At 41.0% G+C, this 13,977-nt stretch overlaps 1 protein-coding gene across 3 annotated transcripts in view; it reads right to left on the bottom strand.

Moving 5' to 3' along the window:
- The window catches only part of OPHN1 (oligophrenin 1), a 604,444-nt gene that overhangs the window by 112,844 nt on the left and 477,623 nt on the right, over positions 1–13,977 (bottom strand). For all 3 annotated transcript variants that reach the window (XM_036304626.1, XM_036304628.1, XM_036304627.1), the window contains one exon: positions 13,570–13,729. In XM_036304626.1, the coding sequence (XP_036160519.1) occupies positions 13,570–13,729 (160 nt within the window). The remainder of the gene's footprint in view (positions 1–13,569; positions 13,730–13,977) is intronic.

The raw sequence follows: 13,977 nt of genomic DNA, 5'->3' as shown, positions 1-13,977 counted from the left end.
TGAAATAAAGAATATTATACAGACACCCAAAAGCAGACCAGAAGAGCGCAAGAATCAAGTCAAAGATTTGAAATGCGAAGAAGCAAAAAACACCCAACCGGAAAAGCAAAATGAAAAAAGAATCCGAAAATACGAAGATAGTGTAAGGAGCCTCTGGAACAGCTTCAAGCGTGCCAACATCAGAATTGTAGGGGTGCCAGCAGATGAGAGAGAGCAAGATATTGAAAACCTATTTGAAGAAATAATGACAGAAAACTTCCCCTACCTGGTGAAAGAAATAGACTTACAGGTCCAGGAAGCGCAGAGAACCCCAAACAAAAGGAATCCAAAGAGGACCACACCAAGACACATCATAATTAAAATGCCAAGAGCAAAAGACAAAGAGAGAATCTTAAAAGCAGCAAGAGAAAGAAAGTCAGTTACCTACAAGGGAGTACCCATACGACTGTCAGCTGATTTCTCAACAGAAACTTTGCAGGCCAGAAGGGAGTGGCAAGAAATACTCAAAGTGATGAGTACCAAGAACCTACAACCAAAATTACTTTATCCAGCAAAGCTATCATTCAGAACTGAAGGTCAGATAAAGAGCTCCACAGATAAGGAAAAGCTAAAGGAGTTCATCACCACCAAACCAGGATTATATGAAATGCTGAAAGGTATCCTTTAAGAAGAGGAAGAAGAAGAAAAAGGTAAAGATACAAATTATGAATAACAAATATGCATCTATCAACAAGTGAATCTAAGAATCAAGTGAATAAATAATCTGATGTACAGAATGAACTGGTGATTATAATAGAATCAGGGACATAGAAAGAGAATGGACTGTCTATTCTTGGGGGGAAAGCGGTGTGGGAGATGCAGGAAGAGACTGGACAAAAATCGTGCATGTATGGATGAGGACAGTGGATGGGGAGTGAGGGCGGAGGGTGGGGCGGGAACTGGGAGGAGGGGAGTTATGGGGGGAAGAAAGAGGAACAAATGTAATGATCTGAACAATAAAGATTTAATTTAAAAAAAAGAAATGCTAAAGGGACTGCTGTAAAAAGATGAAAGAGAAAGAGGGGGAGGAAAGAACAAGAACCTATCAATAATTACTTAAAAATAGAAATGGATTAAACACTCCAATCAAATGACACAGGATAGCTGAATGGATACGAAAACATGACCCATATATATGCTGTCTAGGGGAGACTCAATTCAGAACAAAGGACTTACACAGAATGAAAGTGAAGGGATGGAAAAAAAATTTTAGGCAAATGGAAATGAAAAAAAAAACAACTGGGGTAGCAATACTTATATTTGTCAAAATGGACCTCAAAGTAAAGACCATAATAAGAGATAATGAAGGCCACTTCATAATGCTAAAGCAATAGATTCAACAAGAAAATATAACTTTGGAAAGTACATATGCACCCAATACAGAAGAATACAAATATATATTTTTTAAAGAAACAACTTCTGTAGGATATCAAGGGAGAGATCAACAGCAATACGATAACAGTAGGGGAATTTAACACCCCACTGGATCACTGGATGAATCTTATGCCTAAACAACTTACTAGATCAGAAGGAAATAATTGACATTCTCAGAACATTTCACCCAAAGCTATAAAATATACATTCTTCTCAAGTACACATAGGGCATTTTCAAAGACAGACAACATATTGGGACACAAAACAAGTCTCTACAAGTTCAAGGAAATTGAAATCATATCACCCATCTTCCCAGATCACAATGGCATGAAATTAGAAATCAGCTACAATAAAAAAAAAAACAAACCTCAAAAACAATTAAAAACATGGAGGCTAAATAGCACATTCTAAAACAATAAATGGGTTACCAACGGGATCAAAGAAGAAATTAAAAACATCCTGAAAACAAATTAAAATGAATCCCCCTCCCCCCCCCCCCACAAAAAGGGAGCCAGTGAGAGCAATCCTGTGATGCAAGTTCATAGTAAAGTTCATGGCCTACCTCGAAACAAAACAAACAAACAAACAAAAGAAAACACACAAAAAACAAGAAAAACTGATAAAAAGTTATCTAGACCACAACTTAAAGAATTAAAAGAGAACAACAAGAAAAACCCAGAGTAAGTAGAAGAATGGAATTAATACAGATCAAAGCGAAAATAAATGTCATAGAGACAAAAAAGAAAAAAAAACCCACAAAAGACAAAAGACAAATAAAATCAAGTGCTGGTTTAAAGGATAGTCCAGATTGATGAATCTCTAGCCAGACTCACCAAGAAACAAAGAGAGTGGAACCAAATAAACAAAATCAGAAATGAAAGAGGTGAAGTAACAACTGACCCCACAGAAATACAAAGGATCTTAAAAAATACTACGGACAATTATATTTCAACAAACAGGACAACCTGGATGAAATGAACATATTCCTAGAAAAATACAATCTTCCAAAACTCAATCAGGAAGAATCTGAAATCCTGCAAAGGCCAATGACTACTGATGAAATTGAAGCAGTAATAAATAAAATAAAAAACAAAACAAACAACAACAACAACTTCTGGAAAAAAAGCAAAAAAGCCCTTGTCCAGATGGCTTCACAGGGGAGTTTTACCAAACATTCAAAGAAGAAATAACATCTATCCTCCTCAGACTATTCCAATAAATTCAAGAGGAAGGATCAAGTCCAAGATCTTTCTATAAGGCCAGCATTACCCTAATTCTAAAACCAGATGAAGGAACTCCCAAGAAAGGGAACTACAGACCTATATCCCTGATGAACTTAGATGATAAATCCTCAAAACATTTTAGCAAATCCGATTCAGCAATGCATTAAAGAGATCATACACCATGACCCAGCGGGATTTATTCTGGGGATGCATAGCTGGGACAATATTTGCAAATTAATAAATGTGATACAGCACATAAACAGATTTCAGGACAAAAATCACATGATCACAATGCTCTCTAGTTTGCTGGAAGCTGTTTGATTATTGTTTCAATTTCATCAGTAATTATTGGCCTACTCAGGTTTTTTGATTCTTCATGATTGAGTTTTGGAAGCTTGCATTTTTCTAGGAATATGTCCATTTCATCAAGGTTGTCCAGTTCGTTGGAATGGAGTTGCTCGTAGTATTTTTTTACACTCCTTTGCATGTCTGTGGGGTTGGTTGTTACTTCACCTCTTTCATTTCTGATTTTGTTTATTTAGGTCCTCTCTCTTTGTTTCTTGGTGAGCCTGGATAGAGGTTCATCAATCTTGTTTATCCTTTCAAATAACCAGCTCTTGGTTTCATTGATCTTTTGTATTTATTTATTTATTTATTTATTTATTTATTTATTTATTTATTTATTTATTTATTTTTGGTCTCTATGTCGTTTATTTCTGCTCTGATCTTTATTTCCTTCCTTCTGGTTACTCTGGGCTTTTCTTGTTGCTCTCTTTATAATTCTTCAAGTTGTGAGCATTATGCTAAGTGAAATAAGTCAGTCAAAGAAAGATAAATATCACATGATCTCACTCATTTGTGGAATATAATGAACAAAAATAAAGCCAGAGACATAGAAGCATCGAACAGACTGTAAAACCTATGAGGGAAGGTAGGGGGTGAGGGGGTAAGAGATCAACCAAAGGACTTGTATGCATAAATTTGAGCAAAATGGACACAGACAGTAGAGTGGTGAGGGCTTGTGCTTGGGGGAGGGGAGGCGGGGGAGAAGTCAATGTGGGAAAAAGGAGACTCATGTAATACTTTAAACAATAAATAATTATTTAAAAATTACATGATCATATCAATTGATGCAGAAAAAGCATTTGACAAAATCCATCACTCTTTTGATAAAAACTCTCTGCAAAGTGGGAATAGAGGTATCATACCTCAACATAATAAAAGCTATATATGACCAACCTACAGCCAACACCATACTCAATGGGCAAATACTAAAAACCATTTCCCTAAGAACAGGAACAAGACAGGGATGCCCCCTTTTCCCCTCCTGTTCAAGGTAGTACTGGAATTTCTAACCATAGTGATCAGATAAGAAAAAGAAATAAAAGGCATCAAATTAGAAAGGAAGAAATAAAGCTCATTATTCACAGATGACATGGTATTGTACATAGAAATCCCTAAAGACTGCACCAAAAATTACTAGATTTAATAAATAAATTTGGGAATGTAGCAGGATACAAAAAAATCCAGCCATAAATCTATGGCATTTTTATACACCAATAAGGAACTCTCAGAAAGAGAAACTAAATGAATAATCCCATTTACCACTGCAACAAAAATAATAAGATACTTAGGAATAAACTTAACTGAGGAGGTAAAAGACCTGTACTCAGAAAACTACAGGAAGTTGCATATAGAGATAGAGGAAGTTATAAACAAATGGAATAATATACTGTCCTCATTGATTAGTAAAATCAACATCACTAAAATATCCAAACTACCGAAAGTAATCTATGCTAGTAGATTCAATGCAATCCCGATTAAAATATCAGTGGCATATTTCACAGACCTAGAACAAACACTCCAAAAAGCCATTTGTAATAAAAAAGAAGACACCAAATAGCCACAGCAATATTGAGAAAGAAGAACAAAGTTGGAGGGATCACAATATCAGATATCAAGTTCTACTCCAAAGCCACTGTATTCAAAACAGCCTGACATTGGTACAAGAACAGGCATATAGACCAATGGAATAGAACAGAGACCCTAGAAATCAACCCAATCTATTATGCTCAATTGATATTTGACAAAGGAGCCCTATTCTATTTGGCTCAGTGGATAGAGTGTTGGCCTGTGGACTGAAGGGTCCCGGGTTTGATTCTGGCAAGGGGAATATTCTTGGTTTATAGGCTTGATCCCGAGTAGGGGACATGTAGTAGGCTGCTGATCAATGATTTTTTCTCATCATTGATGTTTCTATCTCTCTCCCTTCCTCTCTGAAATCAATAAAAATATATTTTAAAAACTATTTAACAAAGGAGGCAAGAACATACAATGGAGTCAAGACAGTCTCTTCAATAAACGGTGTTGGGAAAACTGGACAGATACATGCAAAAAAAATAAAGCTAAACCACCAACTAACACCACACACAAGAATAAATTCAAAATGGATAAAAGACCGAAATGTAAGATGTAAAACCATAAAAATCTTAGAAGAGAAAGAAAAGAAAAAGAAATCTTAGAAGAAACCATAGGCAGCAACATCTCAGACATCTCTCGTAGCAATATGTTTACCTATACATCTCCTAGGACAATGGAAACTAAGAACAAAATAAACAAATGGAACTACATCGAAATAAAAAGCTTCTGCACAGCAAGAGAAACCATAAACAAAATAACAAGAGAGCCCACTGCATGGGAGAACATATTTGCCAATGATACATCCTATAAGGGGTTGGTCTCCAAAATACTGTATATAGAGAGCTCATACAACTTAACAAAAGGAAGACAAACAATCTAATAAAAAAATGGGCTGAGGACTTGCATAGACACTTCTCCAAAGCAGACATATAAGTGGCCATGAGACATATGAAAAAATGCTCAAAGTCACTAGTCATCAGAGAAATGCAAATTAAAACCACAGTGAGATATCACTTTGTAAGTACAGCGGGGCCTTGACTTACGAGTGTCCCGACTAACGAGTTTTTCAAGATACGAGCCGTCTCTCGGCCGATTTTTCGCTTTGAGTTGCGAGCTAAAATTCGGGTTATGAGCCAGCTTCAGATACCCCACCACTAGTTGGCGCAGCGAACGTCACAGTGAACACCACAACATCAGCCCAGCATCACGTGTCTCACTCGTTCACTTCTTGATTTGACATACGAGTAATTTGAGTTACGAGCTCCATCACGGAACGAATTAAACTCGTAAGTCAAGGCCCCACTGTATCAGAATTGCTACCATCAACAAATCAACAAACAACAAGTTGCTGGTGAGAATGGGGAGAAAAGGAAACCCTAGTACACTGCTAGTGGGAATGCAGATTGGTGCAGCCACTACGAAAAACAGTATAGAGACTCCTCAAAAAATTAAAAATGGAACTCCCATTCATCCAGTGATCCCACTTCCGAGAATATATCCTAATAATCCCAAAACACCAATCAGAAAGGATATATGCACCCCTGTGTTCATAGCAGCATCGTTTACAATAGATAAGATTTGGCGATATCCCAAGTGCCCATCAGTGGATGAATGGATAAAAAATTGTGGGACATTTACACAATGGAACACTATGCAGCTGTAAAAATGAGAGATTTCTTATCTTTTGGGACAGCATGGATAGACCTGGAGAATATTATGCTAAGTAAAATAAGCCAATCTGAGAAAGACAAATATAACATGATCTCACTTATTTGTGGAATCTAATGAACAAAACAAATTTCACCAACAAAATAAGACTGGAAGCATGGAGGCATGGAACAGACTGATATACTTCCATGGGGGGGGTGGGCAGGCGAGGAGAGATAAAGAATTGATATACTTATATGCATAGCCCATTGGTACAGACAATAGAGTGGCACCCTGACAATATATAGCTTTCTCTACTTCAAAAAAAAATAATTAAATTAATTTTTGCATGTTGGCTTTGTATCCTGTGGCATTGATAAACTCCCTTATAAGTTCAAGAAACATTTTTATGGTATAGATCCCTTGGGATTTGCTATATAGAAAGTCATGCCATTGGCAAGTAGGGAAAGTCATATTTGTTCCTTTATGACCTATATGTGTTTTTTTTTTTTTGCTTGTTTGTTTTAAATATATATAATTGCATTGATTTCCGAGAGGAAGGGAGAGGGAGAGAGAAATAGAAACATCAATGGTGAGGGAGAATCATTGATTGGCTGCCTCCTGCATGCCCCACAGTGGGGATTGACTCCAAGTGCCCTGACAAGGAATCAAACCCTGACTTCTACGGTTATAGGTCAACACTCAACCACTGAGCCACTCAGACTGGGCTCCGATGTGTTTTTTTAATTGAATTTATTAGAGTGACATTGTTTAATAAAATTACACAGATTCCAAGTATACAATTCTACATTATATGTATATAGTATTGTGTATTAACCACCCCAAGTCAAATCTCCTTCCATCACCATTTATCCCCATTTTACTCTTCTATACCTCCACCAGCCTCTTTTTAGTAATTGCCACACTATTGCCTGTGTCTATAAGGTTTGTTTTCTTAATCCCTTCACCAATTTCACAAATCTCAGCATATTCTTAAATTTCTTAGGAACCTCCATACTATTTTCCCTAATGACTGTACCAGTTTATATTCCCACCAGCAGTGAATGAGGGTTCCTTTTTCCCCACAATCTCTCCAACACTTGTTATTACTTTTCTTATTGATAACTAGAAACCCGGTGCACAAAAATTTGTGCACTCGGGGGGTCCTTCAGCCTGGCCTATGCCCTCTTGCAGTCTGGGACCCCTCAGAGGATGTCCACCTACCGGCTTAGGCCCACTCCCTGGGGGATTGGGCCCAAGCTGGCAGTCAAATATCCCTCTGGTAGCCTGGCAGCCCTCGGGGGATGTCCACTTACCAGCAGGGAGCAGACCTAAGCTGCAGTCGGACATCCTTAGTGCTGCAGAGGATGCGGGAGAGGCTCCCGCCACCACTGCTGTGCTAGAAGCCATCAGCCTTGCTTGTGGCTGAGCAGAGCTCCCCCTGTGGGAGCACACTGACCACCAGGGGACAGCTCCTGCATTGAGCATCTGCCCCCTTGTGGTCAGTGTGTGTCATAGTGACCAGTCATTCCCAGTCATTCTGCTGTTAGGGTCAATTTGCATATTACCCTTTTATTATATGCCTGGTGCATGGGTAGGAGCTGGCTGGTTTGCCCTGAAAGGTGTCCTGGATCAGGGTGGGGGTCCCACTTGGGTGCCTGGTCAGCCTGGGTGAGTGGCTGATGGCTGTTTGCAGGCTGGTCAAGACCCCCCCCCAAGTGGGGACCCTCACCCCATGGAGGTTTGGCCAGCCTGGGTGAGGGGCTGATGGCTGTTTTCAGGATGGCCACACCCCTTTTAGGGTGGGGGGTCCCCAATGGGGTCCCTGGCCAGTCTGGGTGAGGGGCTGAGGGCCGTTTTCAGGCTGGCCAAGCCCCTTCAGTGACGGAAGCTCCCAGCCTCTCCTTTTTTTCTTTTTTTTTTATTCTGGGATTTATTTACATTCTATAATTGAAACTTTGTAGCCTTGAGAGGGGCTCAGAGCTGGCCAGGCTGGGTGGGAGGGAAGCTTGGCTTCCTCCATCGCCAGGGGCAACCCATGCCTCCTGCTCACTCCAGTTCTGTGGCCACAGCTGGCTGAAAACAGGTATCTGGGGTTTCTTTATCTTCTATAATTGAAACTTTGTTGCTTTGAGTGGAGGTCAGAGCCGCCGCCGCGGCAGGCGGGAACCTTGGCTTCCTCCATCATTGGGGCAACCAAGCCTCCTGCTTGCTCCAGCTCCGTGGCTGCCGGCCACCATCTTGGTTGGGTTATAATCATCTCTGATTGCCTGGTGGGAGTGACTTAAGGTGTAGCAAAGGTATGGTCAATTTGCATGTTTGTCTTTTATTAGTGTAGACTAGAGGCCCGGTGCACAAAAATTTGTGTGCTCAGGGGGGAGGGGGGGGTCACTCAGCCTGGCCTATGCCCTCTAGCAGTCTGGGACCCCTCGGGAGATAAGGACCTGCTGGCTTAGGCCTGCTCCCGGGTGGCAGAGGGCAGGCCCAATCCCTAGGTGCAGCCCCTGGTTGGGCTCAGAGCAGGGCCGATTGGGGGGTTGGGGCACCACCCCCTGTCACACTCAAGGCAGGGTCGATGGGGAGGTTGCGGTGCAACCCCCTGTCACGCACAGAGCAGGGCCCATCAGGGGGTTGGGGAGCTCCCCCCGTCACTCACAGAGTAGGTCCTATAGGGGAGTTGGGGCACCGTCCCCTGTCACACACAGAGCAGGGCGGATCAGTGGGTTGGGGTGCCGCCCTCTATCACCCACAGAGCAGGGCCAATCAGTGGGTTGGGGCGCCGCCCTCTATCACACACAGAGCAGGGCCTGTGGGGGGTGGGGGGGGGGTTGGGGCACCACCCTCTATCACCTACAGAGCAGGGCCAATCAGGGGGTTGGGGCGCCGCCACCCTCACACTCAGGGCAGGGCCGATGGGGAGGTTATGGCTCTACCCCGTCACACACAGAGCAGGGCCCGGGGGGTGGGGTTGGGGTGCTGCACCCGGTCACACACAGAGCAAGGCCAATCAGGGTGTTTGGGCGCTGCGCCCTGTCATGCTGATCCTGGTGCCGGGAGGCCTCTCGGGTCCACTGATCCCGGTGCTGGGAGGCATATTACCCTTTTACTATATAGGGTAGAGGCCTGGTGCACGTGTGGGTGCCGGCTGGTTTGCCTTGAAGGGTGTCCTGGATCAGGGTGGGGGTCCCCACTGGGGTGCCTGGCCAGCCTGGGTGAGGGGATGATGGCTGTTTGCAGCTGGTCACACACCCTTCAGGGTGGGGTCCCCACTGGGGTGCCTGGCCAGTCTGGGTGAGGGGCTGAGGGCTGTTTTCAGGCTGAGGGTGACTGAACTCCCAAACGCTCCTTTTTTCCTTTGTTTTAATTCTGGGCCAGCTTTAGCTTGAGGCTTGGCTCCAGCTCTTAGGCCGCCTCTGCTGCTGAAAGTAGGTTTCTGGCCTTTGAATACAATGTTGCGAATCTCCTGGCTGAAGTTGGGCAGTATTTGTTACAATGTTTGAAACTGCAGGCTCAGAGGCCTGCAGCGCAGGCGGGGAACGTTGGTTTCCTCCGTCACTGAGGCAAGCAAGCCTCATGTTAGTTTCAAGCTGCCTGGCTGCCGGCCGCCATCTTGGCTGACAGTTAATTTACATATCTCACTGATTAGCCAATGAAAAGGGTAGCAGTCGTACGCCAATTACCATGTTTCTCTTTTATTAGTGTAGATAGCCATTCTAACAGGAGTGAGGTGGTATTACACTGTAGTTTCATTTGCATTTTCCTAATAGTGAAGTTGAACCTATTTTCATATATCTGTTGTACATTTGTATGTCTTCTTTGGAGAAGTGTCTATTCAGATTCTCTGCTCAGTTTTTAAATGGATTTTTTAGGGTTTTTTGGTATTGAATTGTATGAGTTCTTAATATATTTTGGCTATTAACACCTTAACTGCTGTTTGAAAGTATCTTCTCCCATTCAGTTGGTTGCTTTTTTATTCTGTTTGGAGTTTCTTTTGCTGTGAAGAAGTTTTTTAGTTTGATATAGTCCCAGTTTTTTTTAATTTTTTCGGTTACTTCTTTTGCCTTTGGGGTCAAATTCATAAACTGTCCTCTATGCTTAAGGTCCATAAGTTTAGTACCTATGTTTCCTTCTATGTAATTTATTATTTCAGATATTGCATTTAGGTATTTGATTTATTTTGTGTTAATATTTATACATGGTTTCACTGATATGTGGAATCTAAAAACAAAATAAATGAACAAACAAAACTAACAAATTCATAGATACAGAGAACAAAATTATTGTTGCCAGGTAAGAAGGGGGTGTGAGGCCGAGTGAAAAAAGTGCAGGGATTAGGAAGTACAAATTAACAGTTATAAAGTAGTTACAGACTACAATAGTCATCAATATTGTAATAACTATGTATGGTGTTGGGGGGGTATTAGACTTATCAGGGGAATCATGTTGTAAGTTGTATAATCTAACCACTATGCAATATAACTGAAATCAATCTAATATTGAATGTCAAATTTAATTGAAAAGTGAAAGATAAATGAAACTGTAAAACCACTTCCCTTCTCTGCTTTATTTTTTTCTTAAATCTTGTTATAACTAGATCAACTAAAAAAGTATAAATAAGGATAGAGATAGATCCTAACATACTATACATGGTACTAATTTTAAATACATACTGTTTTTCTACTTTCTTTAGAATATAAACTTATGAGAGCTGTATCTCCAGTGCTTAAAGCAGTAATTGGCAAATAATAAGTACTCAATACATACTTATTGAATAAATCAATCAACTAATCAATAAATGACATCTGGACTTTAGACCAACGGTCAGGAAATTATAGCTCACATGCTTCCTGCCTGCTTGTAAATAGAACTTTATTAAAATATTTTGCCCTATCCGGTTTGGCTCAGTGGATAGAGCGATGGCCTGAGGACTCAAGGGTCCCAGGTTCGATTCCAGTCAAGGGCATGTACCTCAGTTGTGGGCACGTCCCCAGTGGGGGGTGTGCAGGAGGCAGTTGATTGATGTTTCTCTCTCATCAGTGTTTCTAACTTTCCCTCTCCCTTCCTCTCTGTTAGAAAATCAATAAAATATGTTTTTTTTAAATTAAATAAAATATTAACTTGTTTACATGTTGTCTATGGCTTTCTCAATACAAAAGCGTATGTGAATAGTTGTGACAGAGTTCTATAACCTGCAAAGTTTAAAATATTTACTATATGGTTCCTTAAGAAAAGGTTTGTCAATTCCTGGTTTAAATTCAGAGTTAATCTTTCAGGAATCTCTACTTAAAATTGAGCTTTTTTGTACCTCACTAAAAGTTTCCCATTCTGTATTTCTTATTTTCATGAAATACTGTGCACATGGATGCCCCCCATCAAAAAAACAAACAAACAAACAAAAAACCCAACAACTATACTTCCCTGACTCTCTTCTAGCTAGATGTGACCATGAGATTAAATTCTGACAAATAGTAAGTTAATGAAAGTAATATATATGACTTTCAGGACAAGACCATAAAGGAAAGAACTGTATCCTCTACTTCCCTTTATTTCATCCTTCTCAGTTGATATAATATAGAAGATATTTGGCCATGCACATGAAGCAATACCTTAACAATGGCAGAGAAATAAGATGGAAGAAACCTGCGTTTGTACCTGTCAAGTCACCATACTGGCCTTGGACCACCTTGCTGGACTATTCCACAACAAAGAAATAAATGTCTCTTGTGTTGGAGCCAGAGTGTTTATATGTAGAGTCTTAGAAGGCTAACTTCTATCTAATGGTGGACATTATATTTTAACTGTGGATACCACCTAGATTATATCATCAGTCTCATCCACTTGCAGAAATGTTTTTATTGAATTATGCCCTGTGAAGATGGCATAGGCTATTACAAAGTGTAGAATCAAATGCAGGAACAACTGAAGCAAGTGCACATGACTTGTCAATAAATAATTTTTGTCTCGCCTTATTCCTGGGTCCATTTTCTGTCTCTATCCTTATTTATACTTTTTTACTTGACCTAATTATAATGTATACTAACTCATATTTTACATATCATAAAAATATAGCACCTTAAATTATTTCAGAACTAGAGGCCTGGTGCATGAAAATTCATGCACTGGAGGGGGCATCCCTCAGCCCGGCCTGCCCCCTCTCACAGTCCGGGAGCCCTCAGGGGCAGGAGGCGACCCAGTGATCAGGAGAAGACAATGCTCCATCACACCTCTGCTGCTGCCACTGCCAGCAGGGCAAGCCTCAGCCAGCCCTGGTTACCTGAGCCTCGGGCAGCCCTGGGTGGCTGGGCAGCCACCATCCAAGGCTTTGCCTGCACTTCGTGCCCGCCCTAGGTGGCTAGGCAGCCATCATCTGAGGCTTGCCTGCACCTTGGGCAGGCCCTGGGTGGCTGGCCAGCTGCCATCTGAGGCTTGCCTGCACCTTGGGCTGGCTTTGGGTGGCTGGGGGGCTGAGGGGACTGGGTGCCACCATCTTGTGGCTGTGGGTGCCACCATCTTTGAGAGTGTGGCAGTCAATTAGCATATTTCCTCCTTATTGGCTGTGGGTGCCACCATCTTTGAGGGTGGGACAGTCAACTAGCATATTTCATCCTTATTGGCTGTGGGTGCCACCATCTTTGAGGGCAGGGCAGTCAATTAGCATATTCCCTCCTTATTGGCTGTGGGCGCCACTATCTTTGGGACAGCATGAGGGTCAGTTAGCATATCCCCTCTTTATTAGATAGGATGATATAGGTTTACCTATGTATAGGTCAGTGATGGCAAACCTATGACACGTGTGGCAGAGGTGACACACGAACTCATTTTTTTTGGTTGATTTTTATTTGTTAAATGGCATTTAAATATATAAAATAAATATCAAAAATATATGTCTTTGTTTTACTATGGTTGCAAATATCAAAAAAATTCTATATGTGACACGGCACCAGAGTTAAGTTAGGGTTTTTCAAAATGCTGACACGACGAGCTCAAAAGGTTCGCCATCACTGGTATAGGTATTGCTTTCTTTATAGTTTCATTATACATATAGCATTTTATAGCTATCATTTTCCTTTGTTTACATGTCTATCACCATATTACACTGCTAACTCCTTATAGCTATAGACAGTGATATTTTTCTCCTTCTATACCATTAGCATGGTGCCTGATAATGAAATAGTTACTAATTAAGCAATATTTGCTGAATAAATGAATTTCACAGTGGCAAACATGTTGTTAAATGTAATTGTACCATAATGGAATTTCCTTCCATTATCAACTTGACCCAGGAAAGGAGACAAAACTCTAAAAGGTGGCTAGGAAAAAGTGTTACATGTTTGGTGGAGTGATGGTGAGGACAGGAAATACATACCTTTACAAAGTGCTCAATTAGGATTTCTACCACAATGTTCTGGAATTTGATATTCATCATGGCAGCCACAGTATCCTCCTGAGCTCTCATCAGCGTGGGACCAAAGATCACCCCCATGTTGGAGGGAGTCATAAAATTCTCTTTGCTGTGCTCACACACACTGTCAAAAGAGAAAGAAAATTATTAAGAAGATTTTCACCAAGACTGTTAGTTGATATAGAGGGTAAGCAAAATTAAAATGTAGAAGAAAAGGAGAGGTGTAAATTGGAGAGAAAACATTACAAAGGAAACAACTAGCAAAGAATACAAGACAATATATAATTAAGGGCCAAAGTGAGACATAACTAACTTAGCACTGATAAAGCTAAGAAGAGTGGGTTGGGGAGCTATAGTAAGAAAATATTTGGA

Source organism: Myotis myotis, unplaced genomic scaffold (assembly GCF_014108235.1).
Source record: "Myotis myotis isolate mMyoMyo1 unplaced genomic scaffold, mMyoMyo1.p scaffold_m19_p_4, whole genome shotgun sequence".
Lineage (NCBI taxonomy): Eukaryota > Metazoa > Chordata > Mammalia > Chiroptera > Vespertilionidae > Myotis > Myotis myotis.
This window is presented reverse-complemented; position numbering and strand designations above follow the sequence as displayed.